Source organism: Lithobates pipiens, unplaced genomic scaffold (assembly GCF_037356315.1).
Source record: "Lithobates pipiens isolate NorthernLeopardFrog02 unplaced genomic scaffold, aLitPip1_a1.2 Scaffold_28, whole genome shotgun sequence".
In the NCBI taxonomy this organism is placed as follows: Eukaryota; Metazoa; Chordata; class Amphibia; order Anura; family Ranidae; genus Lithobates; species Lithobates pipiens.
This window is the reverse complement of record NW_027507789.1, coordinates 223,865,730-223,885,848: the sequence shown is the minus strand read 5'-3', so window position 1 is coordinate 223,885,848 and position 20,119 is coordinate 223,865,730. Positions and strand designations below refer to the sequence as shown.

At 37.7% G+C, this 20,119-nt stretch overlaps 1 protein-coding gene across 1 annotated transcript in view; it reads left to right on the top strand.

The window, feature by feature from the left end:
• The window catches only part of EYA2 (EYA transcriptional coactivator and phosphatase 2), a 245,582-nt gene that overhangs the window by 188,432 nt on the left and 37,031 nt on the right, over positions 1-20,119 (top strand). Inside the window, 3 exon segments of the mRNA XM_077460602.1 lie at positions 123-300; positions 2,902-3,044; positions 13,848-13,931. Of these exon segments, the coding sequence (XP_077316728.1) occupies positions 123-300; positions 2,902-3,044; positions 13,848-13,931 (405 nt within the window).

Genomic DNA, 20,119 nt, shown 5'->3' with positions numbered 1-20,119 from the left:
CTTAACACTTGTACTATTGGTGTAATGGACGTTTGATTTGGTGCACCCAGAGAGTTGTCTGTTATCTCTTATTAGGAGTTGATTTATACTGAGAGTGAATTGTGTCTCATTTCTTCTCCTAGGAATATTCTTCATACCCGGGTTTTAGCCAAAGCCAGTACCCCCCGTATTACAGCACGACGTACAACTCCCCCTACATCCCCACCAACAGCATCAGCCCCACCTCCATATCCTCCACAACCTACGCCCTGCCAGACGCCTCCCACCACATCTCCAATCAGAGCTCAGAGTCCTTGTCAGGTGAGTGCATCTGTCCACTACCCTCTGCATCCCTTTATAGGGACCAGAGGAGCTTACACTCTAATGTCCCTCCACATTCGCACACTGTTGTTATTATTATTAATTATTAAACATTGAAATATCTCTGACATATACAGCAGTGCTGTACGGAGAGCAATGAGACATCAGTCTCTGTACCAGGGGAGCTTACACTCTAATGCTTTTTCTTCCAGCTGTTATGGGGGGGGGGGGGGGGGGACAAACTGAATCTCATTAAGAGGTCTGTAACCTACCTTCCCAGGTGGATGGGTGGCCTAGGTATGGTCAACCCGGTGGTATTTTTTTTTTCCTCTGATGTTTTTGAAACATCATTTTGCTAACATGCTGGCAGAGGAACCGCCTGGGGTGGGTTGGTATTTTTCAGTCCTGGTTTAGGACTTTTCTGCAAAGCTGGGAGATTGGTGGGCCAGCGAAAAGCCTGAGGGTCCGACATGGTGAGCTCAGGGCTTATGTTGCCCCCGTGCCTGAAAATACATTGGCAGTGGCGAGTGATGGCGGAGGAAATTAGGTCTCTTCCTAGGAAGGCCCTGCAGAGGAGGGTTGTTGAATCTGCCTTTAGCGAGCGACTGGCCTCTAGGGGTTTTAGTTTCCTTTATGTTTTTGCTATGCTGAATGTAATTTTTTTTGTTTATTAAAAATCTTACAAACATAAAAAAAACATATTTACATATATACAAAATAAATAAAAATTTGTAAGCTATTTTTGTTTATATATTTTTGTTTATTTTTTTTATATATGTAAATTGTTTATTAAAAATCTTACAAACATTAAAAAAAAACATATTTACATAGATACAAAATAAATAAAAATATGTAAGCTATTTTTGCTTATATATTTTTGTTTTTTTATATATGTATTTTTTTTTATAAAAAATCTTACAAACATTAAAAAAACATAATTACATAGATACAAAATAAATAAAAATATGTAAGCTATTTTTGTTGATATATTTTTATTTATTTTTTATATATGCAAATTGTTTATTAAAAATCTTACAAACATAAAAAAAAACATATTTACATATATACAAAATAGATAAAAATATATAAGCTATTTTTGTTGATATAATTTTATTTATTTTTTATATATGTAAATTGTTTATGAAAAATCTTACAAACATAAAAAAAACATATTTACATGTATACGAAATAAATAAAAATATGTAAGCTATTTTTGTTGATATATTTTTATTTATTTTTTATATATGCAAATTGTTTATTAAAAATCTTACAAACATAAAAAAAAACATATTTACATATATACAAAATAGATAAAAATATGTAAGCTATTTTTGTTGATATATTTTTATTTATTTTTTATATATGTAAATTGTTTATGAAAAATCTTACAAACATAAAAAAAAAACATATTTACATATATACAAAATAAATAAAACTTTGTAAGCTATTTTTTGTTTATATAGTTTTGTTTATTTTTTATATATGTAAATTGTTTATGAAAAATCTTAAAAACATAAAAAAAAACATATTTACATATATACAAAATCCATAAAAATTAGCAAGCTATTTTTGTTGATATATTTTTTGTTTATTTTTTTATATATGTCAATTGTTTATTAAACATCTTACAAACATAAAAAAAAACATATTTACATATATACAAAATAGATAAAAATATGGAAGCTATTTTTGTTGATATATTTTTGTTTATTTTTTATATATGTAAATTGTTTATAAAAAATCTTAAAAACATAAAAAAAAAAACATATTTACATATATACAAAATAAATAAACTTTGTAAGCTATTTTTGTTTATATAGTTTTGTTTATTTTTTATATATGTAAATTGTTTATTAAAAATCTTACAAACATAAAAAAAACATATTTACATATATACCAAAATAGATAAAAATATGCAAGCTATTTTTGTTGATATATTTTTGTTTATTTTTTTTATATATGTCAATTGTTTATTAAAAATCTTACAAACTTTAAAAAAAAACATATTTACATATATACAAAATAAATAAAAATATGTAAGCTATTTTTATTGATATATTTTTGTTTATTTTTTTATATATGTAAACATGTTTTTTTTTTTATGTTTGTAAGATTTTTAAATAAACAATTTACATATATAAAAAAAAAATAAAAAAAAATAATATCAACAAAAATAGCTGCAATATTTTTATGGATTTTGTATATATGTAAAATATGTTTTTATTATGTTTGTAAGATTTTTAATAAACAAAAATTTACATTCAAATGTCCCCTCCCCCAAAGTCATTATTATTATAATTACACATTTATATAGCTCTGACATATACCACGGTGCTGTACAGAGAACACCGAGCCAGTCACATCAGTCTGTGCACCAGAGGAGCTTACACTCTAATGTTCCCTCCCCCGCAGTCACGCACACTATTATTATTATTATACATTTATATAGCTCTGACATATACCGCAGTGCTGTACAGAGGAACACTGAGCCACTCACATCAGTCTCTGTACCAGGGAGCTTACACTCTAATGTCCCCCCCACAGTCACATCATGGCGGTATTGTTATTGTAACATTTTTTTTTCGTCTATTTCCTCTGCAGGAGAATATCCTTCACATAACGATCCCTCCACACCGATCAAAGATTCCGAATCTGAGCGGCAGCAAAGGGGCTCCGATGTGAAGTTACGAGGGAGATCAAAGCGGAATAATGACCCCTCCCCAGCAATGGACAATGAGATTGAGGTAGGTTCTGGGGTTGCCTTGTGCTGTGACTACAAATTATCTTTCTTTTCAATGGACAGCCGCAGGTGTCACGTAGAGAGAGGAGAGAGAGGGCGGAGAGAGGGCACACAAGCTGCAGCACACCGGGCGTAGCCTGGCTCCATGGTTTCTCCGGTGTTTTTCTTGTCAAGGTGTGACCGGAGCCTTTGTCAGTATATATATATATTTTTCCGCCCTGCGCCGGAGAGTAGAACGTTGTACGCGCAGACCCGTAGGAACGCAGCGCCAGTGTTATGGAGCGGGCACCTCTGCCAGTGAAAACAGTTGTAAGCTTGTAAAGAGGCGTCGGTGCCAAGCTGGCCAGATGTTCTGAATTACAAGGCTGCACAGAGAAATGTCTGAAATGGGGGGGAGGGGAGTAAATGAACGTGTCTCCGTTTGGTCACACGACCATGGAATGTTGGCCCGCTAGAGGACAGAGGTCACAGGTCATTGGTGACACTTTAGGGGTCTATTTATTAGAAAATTGCCACCTGTCCAATGAGACCGCATGTACCCTCATTCTGTGCAAATTGGGCAAAAAAACAAACAAAAAACAAACGTTCTTTAGGCTTGTTCTTCTTCTGAACGAACGTTCTTATAAACTGGACAGTAGTAAAGAAACCGCACATTGATGGAGCTGAAAAGGAAATGCGTCTCTTCAACAAGAGATACAATGTAACAATTCTAGAGAAACTTACAACAAAAATGTTACCAATAATTACATTTTTTTTTGTGCTATTTTCCTCTAGTGTTCTCTAGCCCCCCCCCCCCCCCCCTTTTCATGACCAGGCCATTTTTTGCGATATGGCACTGCGTCACTTTAACCGACAATTGAGCAGTCGTGCGACGCTGTACACAAATACAATTTGTGTCCCCCCCACCCCACACACACAAAAAGAGCTTCGTTTTGGAGAATACATGAAAAAAAACAGCTAAATGTGCCACTTTTAAGGTGTCAATAAATGAAAATGTAGTATTTTTTAATTATAACATTTTTTTTTTATTAATGTCAATAAAAGCATTTACATAAAAAAAAATCCCTTATTTGCTTGTCAAGTTCAAATCATATATTTGTAAAGACGCTACCGCACTACATGTTTCGCTTCCAGTGAGCTTCTTCAGGAGATTCTCGAAGTGCTGTATGAAATGGTTACTAAAAAAAGTAAAACAACAACAAAATTGGGATTAATTACTACAAATTTCATAATTTATAATCAATCAATAGAAGTGCATAGAAATACACACTTCTAATTCTAATTAAATGTTTCAAAAAGATTTTTTTTTTTACAGTCAATCATTATTTATTTATGGAAGATCACTTTATTATTGTTATTTATTATTATTTATTGAAGATCACTTTATTATTATTATTATTATTATTTATTATTGTTATTTATTTATTGAAGATCACTTTATTATTATTTATTATTATTTATTGAAGGTCACTTTATTATTATTATTATTTATTATTGTTATTTATTTATTGAAGATCACTTTATTATTATTATTATTTATTGAAGATCACTTTTTTATTATTATTATTATTATTATTATTATGTATTTATTGAAGATCACTTTAATAATATTAGTAGTATTATTTATTTAATTTATTTATTTATTGAAGATCACTTTTTTTTATTTTTAGTATTTACTATTATTTATTTATTGAAGATCACTTCATTATTATTATTATTTATTTATTGAAGATCACTTTTTGATCACTTGATCACTCTGCGGCTTTATTGTTTTCTCTATAAACAAAATATAAGAGAATTTAGAAAAAAAAATTGTTTTTACTTTCTGCTATAAAATATATCCAATGAAAAATGTCTTCATCAATTTAGGCCAATATGTATTCAGCTACAGATTTTTGTGTGATAAATTTGTGATAAATATATTTGATTTAAAAAAAAATCCCAATAAGCGTATATTGATTGGTTTACGCAAAAGTTATGGTGTCTACAAATGATGGATCATTTTAATTAATTAATTTTATTTATAAATTTTTACTAGCGATCAGTGACTTATAGCAGGACTGCAATATTGCAGCACACAGTCGGACACCAACTGACAGTTTTGACACTTTTTTTTTATTTTTAGGGACCAGTGACACTAATCAGTGCTAAAAAAAAATGCACTGTCACTGTACTAATGACACTGGCTGGGAAGGGGTTAAACATCAGGTGCCATCAAAGGGTTAACTTGTGTACCAAGGTAGTTTTTTTTGTTGTGCCCTGTGGGGGTGCTTTTACTAGGGGGAAGCATGGAAAGTTCTTTCTGCTTTATATTGGTTTAAGTAATTAAATATTAGGAGACAAAAAGGGGGGATTGGTCAACAGACAGAGCCAGCCAATCCTGTCCGAAAATGGATCCGCTTGATTGACAAAGACCAAGGCGCCAGTCATGTTATTGGACACTAGAGGGGTGCCGAGTAATTATTTTTGACACTAATGGGCGTTTTCTTTTTATTTAATTGCATAGTTGTTTGTCCATCTAAACTACCCGTAAATTCATTCCGTGTGAACAGGGGAAAAATCGAATGTCCTCAGGCTGTTTTCTCTGCAGAGCGAACGTGTGAAAGGCCATTCGATGATAACCGACTATCATAAGAAAATAGCTCCTCAGCTCCATCTAGTGGCCATAATGTGGTAATTCCACATTCACATTTTCGATCTGCAGAGTGTTCCCTGAGAACGTTCGATTTTGTCCTCTCCTCACAGAACGAATTTGACCTGCAAACCTTTTGATCAACAAACATCTACATGCGTATTTTATAAATACACCCCTTAGTGTTAACCCCCCCCCTCCTCTGAATTTGGCACCCTTCTGGTGCCCAGTCACATAACCAGTGCCATAGTCTCTGCTGGTGACGTGGATTGCTCTGTCAGTCTGTCACCCAACCCCCTTCCCCCCCCCCCAGTACTGAAGCGGCGCTGAGACTTTTGCTGCGGTGCGCAGTCCCCCTACAAAAGGTGTGCAGCCTTTTGTAGACATGTGCAGTTTATTCTGTTCCGAAAATAAATTCGGACAGATATTTCGTTATTCGGAATGTACCTGAATCTCTGAATTACAATAGTGACGAATTTAAAAAGGAATCCGAAATAACAAAACAAAAAACCTTGGACAGAAAAGAAATATACCAATATAACCATCTTTCGAATTTTGAATAGAATAAATTTGAATTCAAATAGAATAGAAAATAATAGAATAGAAAAAAAAATAATAGAATAAAAAAAAATAATAGAATAAAATAGAATATAACTATCTTGTGGAATTTGAATTCCGAATAGAATAAATTCAAATTTAAATAGAAAATAAAATGGAAAAGAATAGAATAAAATAAAATAATAGAATAGAATAGAATAGAAAGAATATAACAATATAACCATCTTTCGAATAGAATAAATTCAAATTTAGATAGAAAATAAAATAGAAAAGAATAGAATAAAATAAAATAATAGAATAGAATAGAAAGAATATAACAATATAACCACCTTTCGAATAGAATAAATTCGAATTCAAATAGAATAGAAAAGAATAGAATAAAAAAAAAAATAGAATGGAATAAAATAGAACATAACCATCTTTCAGAGTTTGGATTTCGAATAGCATAAATTTGAATAGAATCGTATAGAAAATAAAATAGAAACTAATAAAATTGAATAAAAAATAATAAAATTATATATATATATATATATATATATATATATATGTATATATTTTTTTTTTTTATTATATATTCTATATTAGAATAGAATATACCAATATAACCATCTTTGGAATTTTTGAATAGTATAAATTTGAATAGAATCGTATAGAAAATAAAATAGAAACGAATAAAATCGAATAAAAATAATAAAATTTTATATATATATATATATATATATATATATATATATATATATATATATATAAAATTTAATTTTTTTATATTATATATTCTATATTAGAATAGAATATACCAATATAACCATCTTTGGAATTTTTGAATAGTATAAATTTGAATAGAATAGAAAATAGAATAGACTAGAAAGAATATAGCCATCTTCCAAAATTCTAATTTCAAATAGAATGAATTTGATTTTCAAATGGAATTTGAATTAGTATCGATTTAAAAAAATTTCAAAATCCGTCGAATTTGGAAAATTCGAATCGATTTGAACTCCATTAAACGCAGCAAATTCCGAAAATGAATTATGCGAATTTGGCTAAAAGGAATTTATTTAAAAAACGGATCGAAACAAAACATTTTCGTTCTGCACGTGTCCAGTCTTTTTGTTTATCTCTCTTCCTTCCTTCATCATGACACAGGAGTTCTTTTTGTTCATCTACATTACCTTTTCTTTTTTTTCTTTCTTTTTTTTATTGCATGCTTTCACATTAAAGCTGCAGCTTGCTGCCCATTTGATCTACCCCAGAGCTTTTTTTTTTTTTTTTGTAATGTAAAGTGAGTTTTTGTTTACCGAACGGCATGGTTTTTGTTTTGGGTGTTGACCATTTAAAAAAAAAAAAAAAAAAGAATCTTGGGAAAAAGATTAAGACGTAAAACGAAATTTGTCTGAAAACTCGAACCCTGAAAGACTTGAAAACAGCTCCGGGGGCAACCACTGCTTCCACCGCTCACCTTTTTTTTTTTTTTTTTTTTGTGCATCCCGGCTTTTGGACTGGAAAAGGTTCCACATTATCCCAGCAAATCTACAAAACAAACGGAGGGAGGCGGCGCGATACATCAATCCCCGCAGACAACGCCGAGCGAAGGCACGGCCGTTTATCATGACATCAAGCTAATCCCATTTGTGCTTAATGCATTTTCCACATGGACTGCGATCGTCTCCGTAGGACAGGACTTTGCAAACTCGCTTTCAAAATAAAAAAAATAAAAAACTTGGCGGGATAACAAAGGGATTTTATTTTTAAGTACATTATGGATGGAGAAGCCGGGGTGGATCTGACTGGATGTCCTGTAGATTGCTTGGCAGCGCTTGTGAAGATTAACTAAAAAACTATTTTCTTGTTCCAACTACCTGCGCCGACGACTGCGAGGCTCGCAAAGGATGCGGAACGTGGAAGACTTTACAGTAGACATGCCCAAAATTTTGTTCGTTTTTTTTTTTTTTTTTCATTTGTTGAGGTTTGAAATTTTTTAAATTCTAAAATTTGTAAATTCCTAAATTCGAAAATCCGAAAACAAGAAAGGAAAGAACGAAAATTTTAAATAATAACTAACTATTAATTGATGAGTATTGGGAGTGCCTTTCAAATTTGGCTGGTTAGTGAACGTAACAAATACGTATTTATCAAAAATAATGAATACCGAAAATAAGAAAGAAAATTCTAAAAGAATGAAAATTTGAAAATTCGAGAATTCGTAAATTTGAAAATGTGAAAATTTCAGAATTTGAAAATAGGTAAATTTGAAAATGTTAAAATTTGAAAATGTTAAAATTTGAAAATTCATAAATTTGAAAATTCATAAATTTGAAAATTTGAAAACGTGACAAATCAGAAAATTTGAAAATGTGAAAATTCGAAAATTGAAAAATGTGAAAATTGGTAAAATTTGAAAATTTGAAAATTCATAAAATGTGAAAAATCATAAATTTAAAAAATCCAGAAATCTGAGAAAGAAAATTTGAAAAGAACGAAAATTCTAAATAATCACTAACTATGAAATGATGGGTATTTGGATTGCCTTTCAAATTTGGCTGTTTGGTGAATGCAACGAATACGAATGTATATAAAATAACGAACCCCCCTGAAAATAAGAAAGAAAATTAGAAAAGAATGAAAATTTTAAAATGAGAAAATTCAAGAATTGACCACCAGTAACATTAGACCCCTCCCTCAACAATAAATCCCCCCCCCCACCACAATAGACCCCTCCTCACCAGTAGATTGCTCCCAGCAACAATAGACCCCTCCTCACCAGTAGATTGCTCCCAGCAACAATAGACCCCTCCTCAACAGTAGATCGCTCCCAGCAACAATAGACCCCTCCTCAACAGTAGATCGCTTCCAGCAACAATCGACCACCAGTAGCATTAGACCCCCTCCCTCAACAATAAATCCCCCCCCCCAGCAACAATAGACCCCTCCTCAAAAGTAGATTGCTCCCAGCAACAATTGACCACCAGTAACATTAGACCCCTCCCTAACAGTAGATCGCTCCCAGCAACAATAGACCCCTCCTTAACAGTAGATCGCTCCCAGCAACAATCGACCACCAGTAGCATTAGACTACCCCAGCAACAATAGACCCCTCCTCAACAGTAGATTGCTCCCAGCAACAATTGACCACCAGTAACATTAGACCCCCCCAGCAACAATAGATCCCCTAGCAGCCAGCGTTAATAGCCCCTTTTGCAGCCAGCAACAATAGATCCCCCCAGCAGCTGACCTCATTGGAGCCTTCAGCACACTACACTGACCCAAATGTCCCCTGCCACTGCATACATTCAGTGCTGGAGGTGCTGATCTACGGTACGTATTTAACTGTTTGCCTAGAGTTCAATTTTAAACCTGACCCCTGCCCGCAATCCCCCCTCCCAATGTCTTGCACAGGTGTATAGGCTTCTCTGTTACACTGAAATGGCTTACTCTGATTTCACCGCACACTGTAAGCTTTTCACAATCACAAGTGCATTAGAAGCTGCAGCAAATTTCCTGTCTGGAGGATGTCCATCATCATCATCTGGCTGCATATTCTTCATATCGTCAATATTGCAGATGATGTGACCTCCAGATAACAGAGATCAGCACCAGGACAGATATGATCAGCTTCCAGCAGATGTACATCAGAGGGGTTTGATGAATGCGATTCGCGTAAAGCGCTGATTTCATCCCGGGTGAAGCCTTTATACTGGAGATGATGAACTGTTAAGAGAACAGATAATCCCCCCTGTTATCGATTGAACCTCTTTATCTTGGAAGGTTCCATGAGCTGTCTTATACCTCTGCCGTGATTTCATACTGCCCCACCTGTGTCCAATCCCCGCAATGTCTTCATCCTGCTGAATCAGCAGATGGTCCACCTAATATAACACACATGGATGGAAAACCCGACTTATGTCCTGGCTGTCATTTCTATCAGTCATTCAACTACCTGTCCACAGCTCAGAAATATTATGGAACATAGAACAGAAAGTCCTACTGATTATTATTATATCTATCATTCATATGTACATAGTGCTCAAACAATTCACATCAGACTCTGCACCAGAGGAACTTACACTTTTGAAACTGCAGAGCAGGAGGGACGTATGAACACTGAAACAGCTGGTGTTTTTTCTTTTCTAGACTTTACTTTATGACGGGACTGCTGGTAACTGTGGTACTTCTGGGACTATGGTGAGCGGGACTGTTTTGCTGGAGAGGAGGTGGGAGGATCAAGTGTGGGGTAATTTACCAAACCACAGCCAGTTAATATTCCTATGCAGCCGGTTAATGTGTCATCTGCCCCAGTTAGGAATTATGCTAAAGCTGTGTCGGGACAAAGTCATGCTGCTGGTGGTGGAAGGGAGCCAGTTGTGCGACTTCCACCTAACGAACCTTCCTCTATTAAACGCAGGCATGTGGTACAGCTCAGGTGGGAAGGAGGAGGTATTCCACCTAAGATGTTGTGCGACTTCCACCTTACGCACCTTCCTCTATTAAATGCAGGAATGTGGTACAGCTCAGGTGGGAAGGAGGAGGTATTTCACCTATCAGGAGGGTGGTTGTAGATAAGATACTAGCCATGGGATTTAAGGCAGAGGATATTTATGTTCTTATCAGTCCATCTGGTTCCTATGAGTATGATTTGTCATTTGTGCGTACAGAATCACTGGATCTGTTTTGGGAGCGGTATGAGCTTGTATATGGGGGCAAGCCGGACTGGAAGGGGCTTGTCCCCAAAGTTGTCTCACATCAGCCCTTGATTAAGAATGTGACTATCCTGACTAGGAATGAGTCTATACCCCCTGATGATTTATGGGTCTGGTTGAAGCGGTTTGGTAAAACTTTGCGCCCACTCAAAAAAGATTGTGGATGATAGAGGAATTTGGACAGGGGTGGTTGGTGCCAATGAGGTTGTGTGTGTGTGTGTGTGTGTGTGTGTGTGTGTGTGTGTGTGTGTGTGTGTGTGTGTGTGTGTGTGTGTGTGTGTGTGTGTGTGTGTGTGTGTGTGTGTGTGTGTGTGTGTGTGTGGGAATGTGGTTCAGCATTTTGCCCTCCTCTGCTTTTATTGGTAGAGATAGGATTACCGACTTTTACCCTGGTCAACCTAAGCTGTGCCATAAATGTGAAGTCAAGGGACATCTCTCCTCTTCCTGTCCAGAAAAGAGGTGCTCTTTGTGCCAGGAACTGGGGCATCTGGTGAGGGACTGTAACAACATTAAATGTAACCTCTGTGATAAGGTTGGTCACCCTTATAGCCGGTGTCCTGAGGCTTTACACAATAAGCCAGAGCTATTGGAGTAATTCTTCTGTCTGGATAGGGAAGAGTCCGGGTTGGCGGAGGTTGTACCAGGGAATCCTAGTGTCTCTGTCCCGTCAGAATCTGTGTCTGTGAGGCCGTCTGTGGTGTCAGTGTCCCCCCAGTCTGTGTCAGAAAGTGTGGTTGTCAAGTATGTGTACGCACTTATTAGTGTAGTGAAGGCAGTGGAGGGTGCTGGACCAGCGTGTATGGTGGTGCCAACCCATCCTCCTCCGCATGGTAGAAGTGCGGCTGTAAGTCAATGGACACCGAGGGTTGGAGTGAGGGATGGATTGGATGATGGTGGGGGGGGGGGGAGGTGGGAAGGGAATGAGAGTGGCTGATGCAGAATGCAAGGGGAATGATGTTGGGGAAGGGTTAATGGGGGGGGGGGGGTTTGGAATCACATTCTTATGGCGATTAAATCTCAAAACGTATCTTAGCCTGGACTGTGTTTAAGTTGAGGTTCGGGGTTTGGAGCCTCTTTTTTGTTGTCATTAAAATATATTTCTTTCCATGTTATCTTGTCATCAAACGGTTTTCTTTACTTGCTGATGTAAGCACGCTTGTTTTTGTTTAGTTGTTGTTTATTTTTATGTAAATATGTTTTTATTAATAAGCTGTATGCTTGTATGACTTTTTAATAAACAAATATTTACACTCTAATGTCCCTGGACAAAGACGTGGAGGAATGTCAGGTCTCCGTAGCTGCCGTCTGTCAGTCTCTGGGTGTGCGGCTTTTCTTTCTGTCCTTTCACGTCCCCTAGATTTTGTTATGATCAGATTTTTTTCTTATCCTGAGGGTGTGTTTAGGTGGAGGTTAGGGTTTTGTTGACAAGCATCATAATAATATTAATACTAAACAATGTATTTGTTTGTATATTTAGTTTGGGGGGGGGGGGGGGGTTTCTATGCTGATGTAAGCTATTTTTGTTTTTATATAATCTTAATTTATTTTGTATATATGTCAAATGTTTTCATTATGTTGTATATTTGAAATATTTCTAGTAAACAACACTTTACACTCTGTCCCCCCACAGTCACACGCTATTATTATTACACATTTATATGGCTCTTACGTATACCTCAGTGCTGTACAGAGAACACTGAGCCAGTCACATCAGTCTCTGTACCAGAGGAGCTTACACTCTAATGTCCCCTCTCCCACAGTCACACACTATTATTATTAATATTATTATTAGTATTATTATTATTCTTTCTATCCTTTCACATCCCCTAGATTTAAAAAAAAAATAAAATCACATTTTTGGAAAAAGGCTGCATGCATGGATTAAATGTTTAATCGTTTCTTAGCCTGAGGGAGTGTTTAGGTGGCGGTAGGGTTGTGTTTTGCATAATTTAGTATTAGTTTACAAATAATACAAATATGTTCCTTATGTATATAGTTATATTTATGTTATTAAGTCACAATCAGCTTGTGCTAGCTGCAAAGGCATTCAAAAAATCCCAGTATGGAGATGGCCACAGTATGTTTCGTCAGTACGCAGGCTCTGCCCCCCCCTAGACGCGTGTCGTCAGGTCGTTGACTTCTTCAGTAGGGGTCCCATTATTTCCTGGGGGCGGGGGAACTGCTGATTTTACTCTTGTATGAGGTGAGCAGCTTGTGATACCGATGGTGGAGAGCACATATTATTGTCTGGACTTTGGTGAATTGATGTTCGGTTGGATTCTCTTCCATCAGCAGTCATATTTATTTATTTGTACAAACTTTTTGAGATATTTTTTCACATTCACTGGACATATATATATATATATATATATATATATATATATATAAATATAGATGATATATCTATCTATGTATGTGTGTGTGAATATATATATAAATATAGATGATATATCTATCTATGTATGTGTGTGTGAATATATATGTATATATATATATATATATATATATATATATATATATATATATATATATATATAGAATGCATTTATGGTTTAGATTTCTTGAGTCGCTTAGTAGAGCAGCACCTGTTTTTTGGTATACATTTTTTAGTAGAATCACTTTAAGTGATAGCAGCTACTATTTTATTAGTAATTATACACATTGCTTTGCTTGCGCCAATTGATTTTTGCACATTTATTTATATACATATTCATTTTTATTTATTATATTTTATTATTTATTATTTTTTGTATATATGTAAATATGTTTTTATTATGTTGTATGTTTTGTAAGATTTTTAATAAACAAAAATTTACACTCTGAGGAACGATCACATTCACACTATAATCTGATGGAGATTTGTGTTGTGTACATTTTGTAACACCATCTCTCTTTCTCTCTCTCTCTCTCTCTCTCTCAGCGTGTATTTGTGTGGGATTTAGATGAGACAATAATTATCTTTCACTCGTTACTCACCGGAACATTCGCCACCCGCTATGGGAAGGTAAGTTCCCCCCCCCCCCTTTAACGACAGTCAACTATAATATACTGCAGTTTTTATATTTAATCCGCTCCTTCTGCTCTGATACACAAAGGTATCAGATTTGAGAACCGGGCCGGCCATACATGGGTCTAATTTTCGAAAAAGGGATTTTCTTTTAAATATTTGTTTTTTACTCTGATGGCGCCACCATTGATTTCGAAATTCGGCCAACCAAGCCTTAAATTTCACCTCCAAAAGAATTTTCGTGGCTGGGGATGATCTTTTCTTTCCGGGAATTTTCTTTTACTTGCACATGCGCATTTCTTTTTTCGATTACATTTCTTGCACGACTCTCCCGTCATTGATTAGAAAATCATTTTGTTTTTTAAAAAATGTCCAACATGTCCGATTACTCAAATTCGAAGGCCGCCACGAAAATCGGGCTGTTGCTGCAGCCCCACTAATGGTGCGAAATACGAACGAAAATTCTTAGATAAGATTTTTGAAAGAAAATTCTTTCGAAATTCGACCCATGTGGCCTCCCATATAAAGAAGGAAAAAGTGACATTTTATTTTGCCTTTTCTAAGTGAATTGATAGGCTTAGTTTTTGTGCAGCCAGCATCCCTGGGTGACGGGTACACTTGGAGCCTTTGACACCAGTAAGCTAACACACAGCTTGTGCAGGTTTTGTGACCCCGTGCCAGTTACATTTAAGTCCAGAGCATAAAATGTGACGACTTACTTCCTATTTTAACAGCTTCCAATTAATCCTTCTTAGCAGCTCTGTAGAAGGAGGGTGGAGGTGAAGGTGTCTGGCCTTATCATCACAAGCCATCAATTATAACACGCATTACGCATCTCGTGGCTCATAAATGTAAAGACTAAAAATGTCTCCCATAGAATAAAACTAATTGAGCCAAATGAGTCACAATGAACTCAGAAACAGGAGGTGCCAGGAGAAGATGTGTGAACAAAATCCATCACTGTGCCAGGGGCTGCGTACAGTCACCAGCAACAGTTCATTAATGACTGTGTTACCCTTTTCTGTGATTCATACGAGGGATAGTACCATCCGCTGCCAAGGCTGGTTTATATCCCATATGTAGATTGTTTTCAAATATAGCTCTGACATAGACCACAGTGCTGTACAGAGAACACTGAACTGATCGCTCTCTGAACCACAGGAGCTTACACTCCTATGTGTGGTTGGATAAGGGTGCTGGTTATGGATTGGGCTCTATCACTCATGCATCACTTGTGCTGTGTATATTTGGGGGGTATTTGTCTGCCAGCCTAATGGGTTAAATGCGTGGGGTGATTTTTGGTAGTTCTTTCACTGTACTATTTCACTTGTAGCATATAATGGTGACAAATCACGTAATCGCTCAGTGCTGAAACTGTGTGCTTTGATATTTCTACATCTCCTTGTGTACCTTACGCCACACAGAGTGTCCCATCCATCTGATCAGCATTGATCAATAAATTAAATATTGCCTAAGTAGTTTACGCTCTTTATAGAGCTTTGTGTCTCTCTTTGCTTCTCCATCTCAGTCTCCTTCTATCACTTTCTATTTCATTTTCTGTATGTTTATCTTTCTTTCTCCTCCCTTCTTTTTTCTCTTTTCTTTTTTTCTCTCTCTCTCTCTTTCTCCCTCTCTGTCTCATCCTCTCTCCCTATCTTCTCTTATCTTTATATTCTCTCTCCCCTTCTCTCTCATCTTTTTTATTTTATTTATCTTTTTCTTTTCTTTCCTTTTCCTCCTATCTTTCTCTCCCTCTCGCTATCCTCTTCTCTTTCTTGTCTCCCCCTCTAATCTCTCTCTCTTCCTCTCTTCTCTTTCTATCTCTATTTCTATCTTTCTTTATTTTTCTCTCCTCTTCTATCTCTCTTTCCCCACCGCTCTGTTTTCTCTTTTCCCTTTCTCCCTCTATCCTCTCTCTCCCTCCATCCTTTTCTCTCTTGATCTCTCTCAGTCTATCCTCTTCTCTAGCTCTCTCCCTCCATCATCTTCTCTATCTCTCTCTCTCCCTCCATCATTTTCTCTCTCTAGCTCTCTCCCTATATCCTCTTCTCTATCTCTCTCCCTCCATGCTCTTCTCTCTCTACCCCATCCTCTTATCTCTCTCTCTCTCTCTCTCTCTCTCCCTATCTCTCTCCCTCTTCTCTCTTGATCTCTCTCCCTCTCCCTCCATCCTCTTCTCTCTCCCTCTATCTCCCTCTATCCTCTTCTCTATCTCTCTCCCTCTATCCTCTTCTCTACCTCTCTCCCTCCATCCTCTTCTCTCTCAACCTCTCTCCCTCCATCCTCTTCTCTCTCAATCTCTCTCCCTCTTCTCTCTTGATCTCTCTCCCTCTATCCTCTTCTCTATCTCTCTCCCTTAATCCTCTTCTCTCTCCCTCTCTCTCCCTCTATCCTCTTCTCTATCTCTCTCCCTCTATCCTCTTCTCTATCTCCCTCCCTCTATCCTCTTCTCTCTCAATCTCTCTCCCTCCATCCTCTTCTCTCTCAATCTCTCTCCCTCTTCTCTCTTGATCTCTCTCCCTCTATCCTCTTCTCTATCTCTCCCCCTCCATCCTCTTCTCTCTCCCTCTATCTCCCTCTATCCTCTTCTCTATCTCTCTCCCTCTATCCTCTTCTCTCTCAATCTCTCTCCCTCCATCCTCTTATCTCTCAATCTCTCTCCCTCTTCTCTCTTGATTTCTCTCCCTCTATCCTCTTCTCTCTCGATCTCTTGTCCTTCTGTCTCTCTCCCTTTCCTGCTATCATCTTCTCCCTCTCTTATTCTCTTCTCTCTCTCTCTCCTTCACTCTTTTTTCTTCTTCTTTAACTCTGTCTCTCTTTCTTTCTTTCTTTCTTTTTGTTTCTTTTCTTCCCTCTTTTATTTCTCTCTTTTCTTTCTCTCTCACTAATATGTCTCACTCTTTCTTTTTTTAAACTCTCTGCCTCTCTTCTTTCATTTCTCTCTCTCTCTGTCTCTCTCCCTCCCTTCTTCCCTTCTCCTTATCTGCAGTGAATCTGACAGAGCAAAGTGCTTAAGCAGTTTATGTTTATTTTACTCCTCTAATGAGAAGCTCTCCTCAGTTTCCTCTTGGCTCAGCTGTGTTTATTTACATAGGGTTAGTCATGGTCCTGAGTACCTGGGGACACCTGGGGTCTGCTCACCCCTGCTCTCCATCACCCCCATCCTCTGCCTTCTTCTCTGGATGTCCCAGCTGAGCCATCTAAGAAAAACAAGGCCCCGCCGTACCCTGCAGAACTGGCTCTCCGAAAAAAACAAACAGCCCCTAATTCACACGCGGCTCGGGGGATTAAGTCAAGATGAACATCATTTGGGAAGGATTTTGTGAGGAAGTTGAACAGTGCTCCATACAACCCTGAGCATCTCTGGAATGTCTCAGTGTACGGAGCCACAGAAAGGAAAATATCAATATTTCTATAACTGTGTAAGGGCGACATTTCTAGGCGTCTCATCTGGAGGTCATTTTACGAGATGTAGTATTATGGTTTTACCATAACACAGTAAATCCTTTTTAGAACAGAAGGTATTCACATGTCTCATTCCATTACATATTCCAAAAATAAGAGGATTATTTCTCATTTCAGAACAGTGGGCGGAGCCATGCAAATCATGACCCAACAGCCAAATGCACTTCCAGAACCGCTGGTGTATAGCCTGATATTATAGAGCCATTTATTCCACACCACTGTCTCAGGCTTTTTTGGTTATCATTTGTAAGCTCTCCATATGGACAGCTTTTTAATTCCTTTAGTCCCTTCTTTCCATAACCTGTATGGCTATACTATTATATGTGGTGAAGTCTATCGACGAAACGCGTAGCAAATGGCAACACAGCAGACTTTGACTGGTTTCCATATGGCATGATTTCGGCCTTTTAGCTAGGATCAAGTGTAGTATCTGTTCTTATAAGTGGCCAGTAAGGGTGCTACACTGTCATTTCAGACTTTTGGTTGGGATGGCTGGCTGTATAGTATACCTGCTGACATGATGGGGGCTCTGAGGGCTATTACAGGCTGGAACAGAAACTGGGGTGCCCACAGGCTGTTGGGGCACAAGAGTACCCCCCCCCAAGGAAAACTACATAGACCCAGTTCCTCCTGATTTGAATGGGTCTACCTTATTTAGCCCTAGACTGGAAAGGATGAGAGTCTGCGGTGTCTGTGGCTCCTGGGGGTGGTCGCCCTATAGGTGCTCTTAGTAACACTTATGCCGCGTACACACGACCGGACTTTCCGGGCAGACTAGGTCCGGCGGTCTTTCGGTGCAGTTCCGCCGGACTTTCCGAATGAACGGACTTGGCCACACACGAACGGACTAAGTCGATTATTGGTTGGTTTGCACAAAAGTTATAGCGTTTACAAAATAGGGGATAGTTTTATGGCATTTTTATAAAAAAATTTTTTTTTTACTAGTAATGGAGGCGATCAGCGATTTTTATCATGACTGCGATATTATGGCGGACACATCGGACATTTTTGACACATTTTTGGGACCATTGTCATTTATACAGAAATCAGTGCTATACAAATGCACTGATTCCTGTGTAAATGACACTGGCAGTGAAGGAGTTAAACACTAGGGGGCAGTATAGGAGTTAAGTGTGTCCTAGGGGCGTGTTTCTAACTGTGGGGGGGTGTGGCTGTCTATAACACGTCGGTGATCTCTGCTCCGATCACACTGAACAGAGATCCATGACACTGTCACTAGGCAGAACGGGGAGATGCTTGTTTACTTTAGCATCTCCCCGTTCTTCCCCCCCCCGTGAGGCGATCGCGGGTATCCCCACGGCGACCGAGTCGGACTCACGGAGGTTCTGACCGGCGAGCGCACACGATGGCACGGCGGCAAATTTACCCGTCCGTGGCATTCTGCCGACGTACATCGGCGTGCGCCGGTCGGCAAGTGGTTAATAACCATTTTTAGTTGACTAAAATAAGACTAAAACTAAAAAGACTAAGACTAGAACCAAATTAAAATTTGATGTCAAATTTAACACCGGTCTATAGTGCATGTTCATACCCCAGTTCCATACATAATAACCTATTCAATTTTGTTACTCCAGCCAGTATATACGTTTGGAAAGTGTAGAGAAATGCTTTAATAATGCATTACAATTTAGCTCTGCCCATTAGATTTTAGATGACTAAAATGAGTTTTAGTCGACTAAAATGTCCTGGAAGATTTAGTTGACTAAATACGACTAAGACTAAAATGGAACTAAAACTACAAATGCCATTTTAGTCCTAAGACTAAAACTAAATTGAAATTTGCTGCCAAAATTAACACTGATTGGTCATGAATAGCTGGTCTTATCAGGTGTACATCATGAAGGAATCTGATTAGTTTTTTTTTTGACCTTCTGTAATCCAAGGTCTTTCACGTCTGCAGAGTTTTGCTTATTAAAGGGGAGGGCCAGCCGGGAAAAAAAAATGTAAAAGTCAGCAGCTACAAATCCTGTAGCTGCTGACTTTTAATAAGGACACTTACCTGTCCTGCGTGCCCGCGATGTCGGCTACCCGAAGCCGACCATCCCTCGGCTCTCGGGGTCGCCGGCACCGCCATTCCAACTAAGGGAAACAGGCAGCGGAGCCTTGCGGCTTCACTGCCCATTTCCTACTGCGCATGCGCGAGTCGCGCAGCGTTTTGTGAATGGGGCGCGCGGTGTCCTGGGACACACGCAGTTCCCACAACACACCGCCCCCCCATTGACTAGAAGACGACGTGAGGAGGAGAGAAGACTGAAGATCACAGCGGAATAGGAAGAGGCAGATTAGGACGATCTGCCTAGCAACAGGCATTTCTGGTAAAGTAATTTTTTTTTTATTCCTACAATTTTTTAGGAACATTTTTAGACAATTTTTTTTTTTTTTTTTAGAGTGACCCTCCACTTTAAGGTGATGGATGGTTGCTTCACTTGGGAAACTCTCGAGAAGTTCTGTGTGAGGAAACATTTACTGTCCTGTGTGGACTTGAGATACGATTTTGCAACATTAAGTTGAGTTTCCGCTTCTTTGTTACATTGTATGCGGTGATATGAAGCAGGGGGGGGGGGGGGGGGGGGAGCACTGTTTACTTTGTCATTACATTTAGGATGATTGTATTATGTTCCTATAGCAATGATTCCAGTAGTCAGTATAGACGTCGGCCCTGGTAATTTGTCCGCCTCCATTGAAGAACACTTACGGCG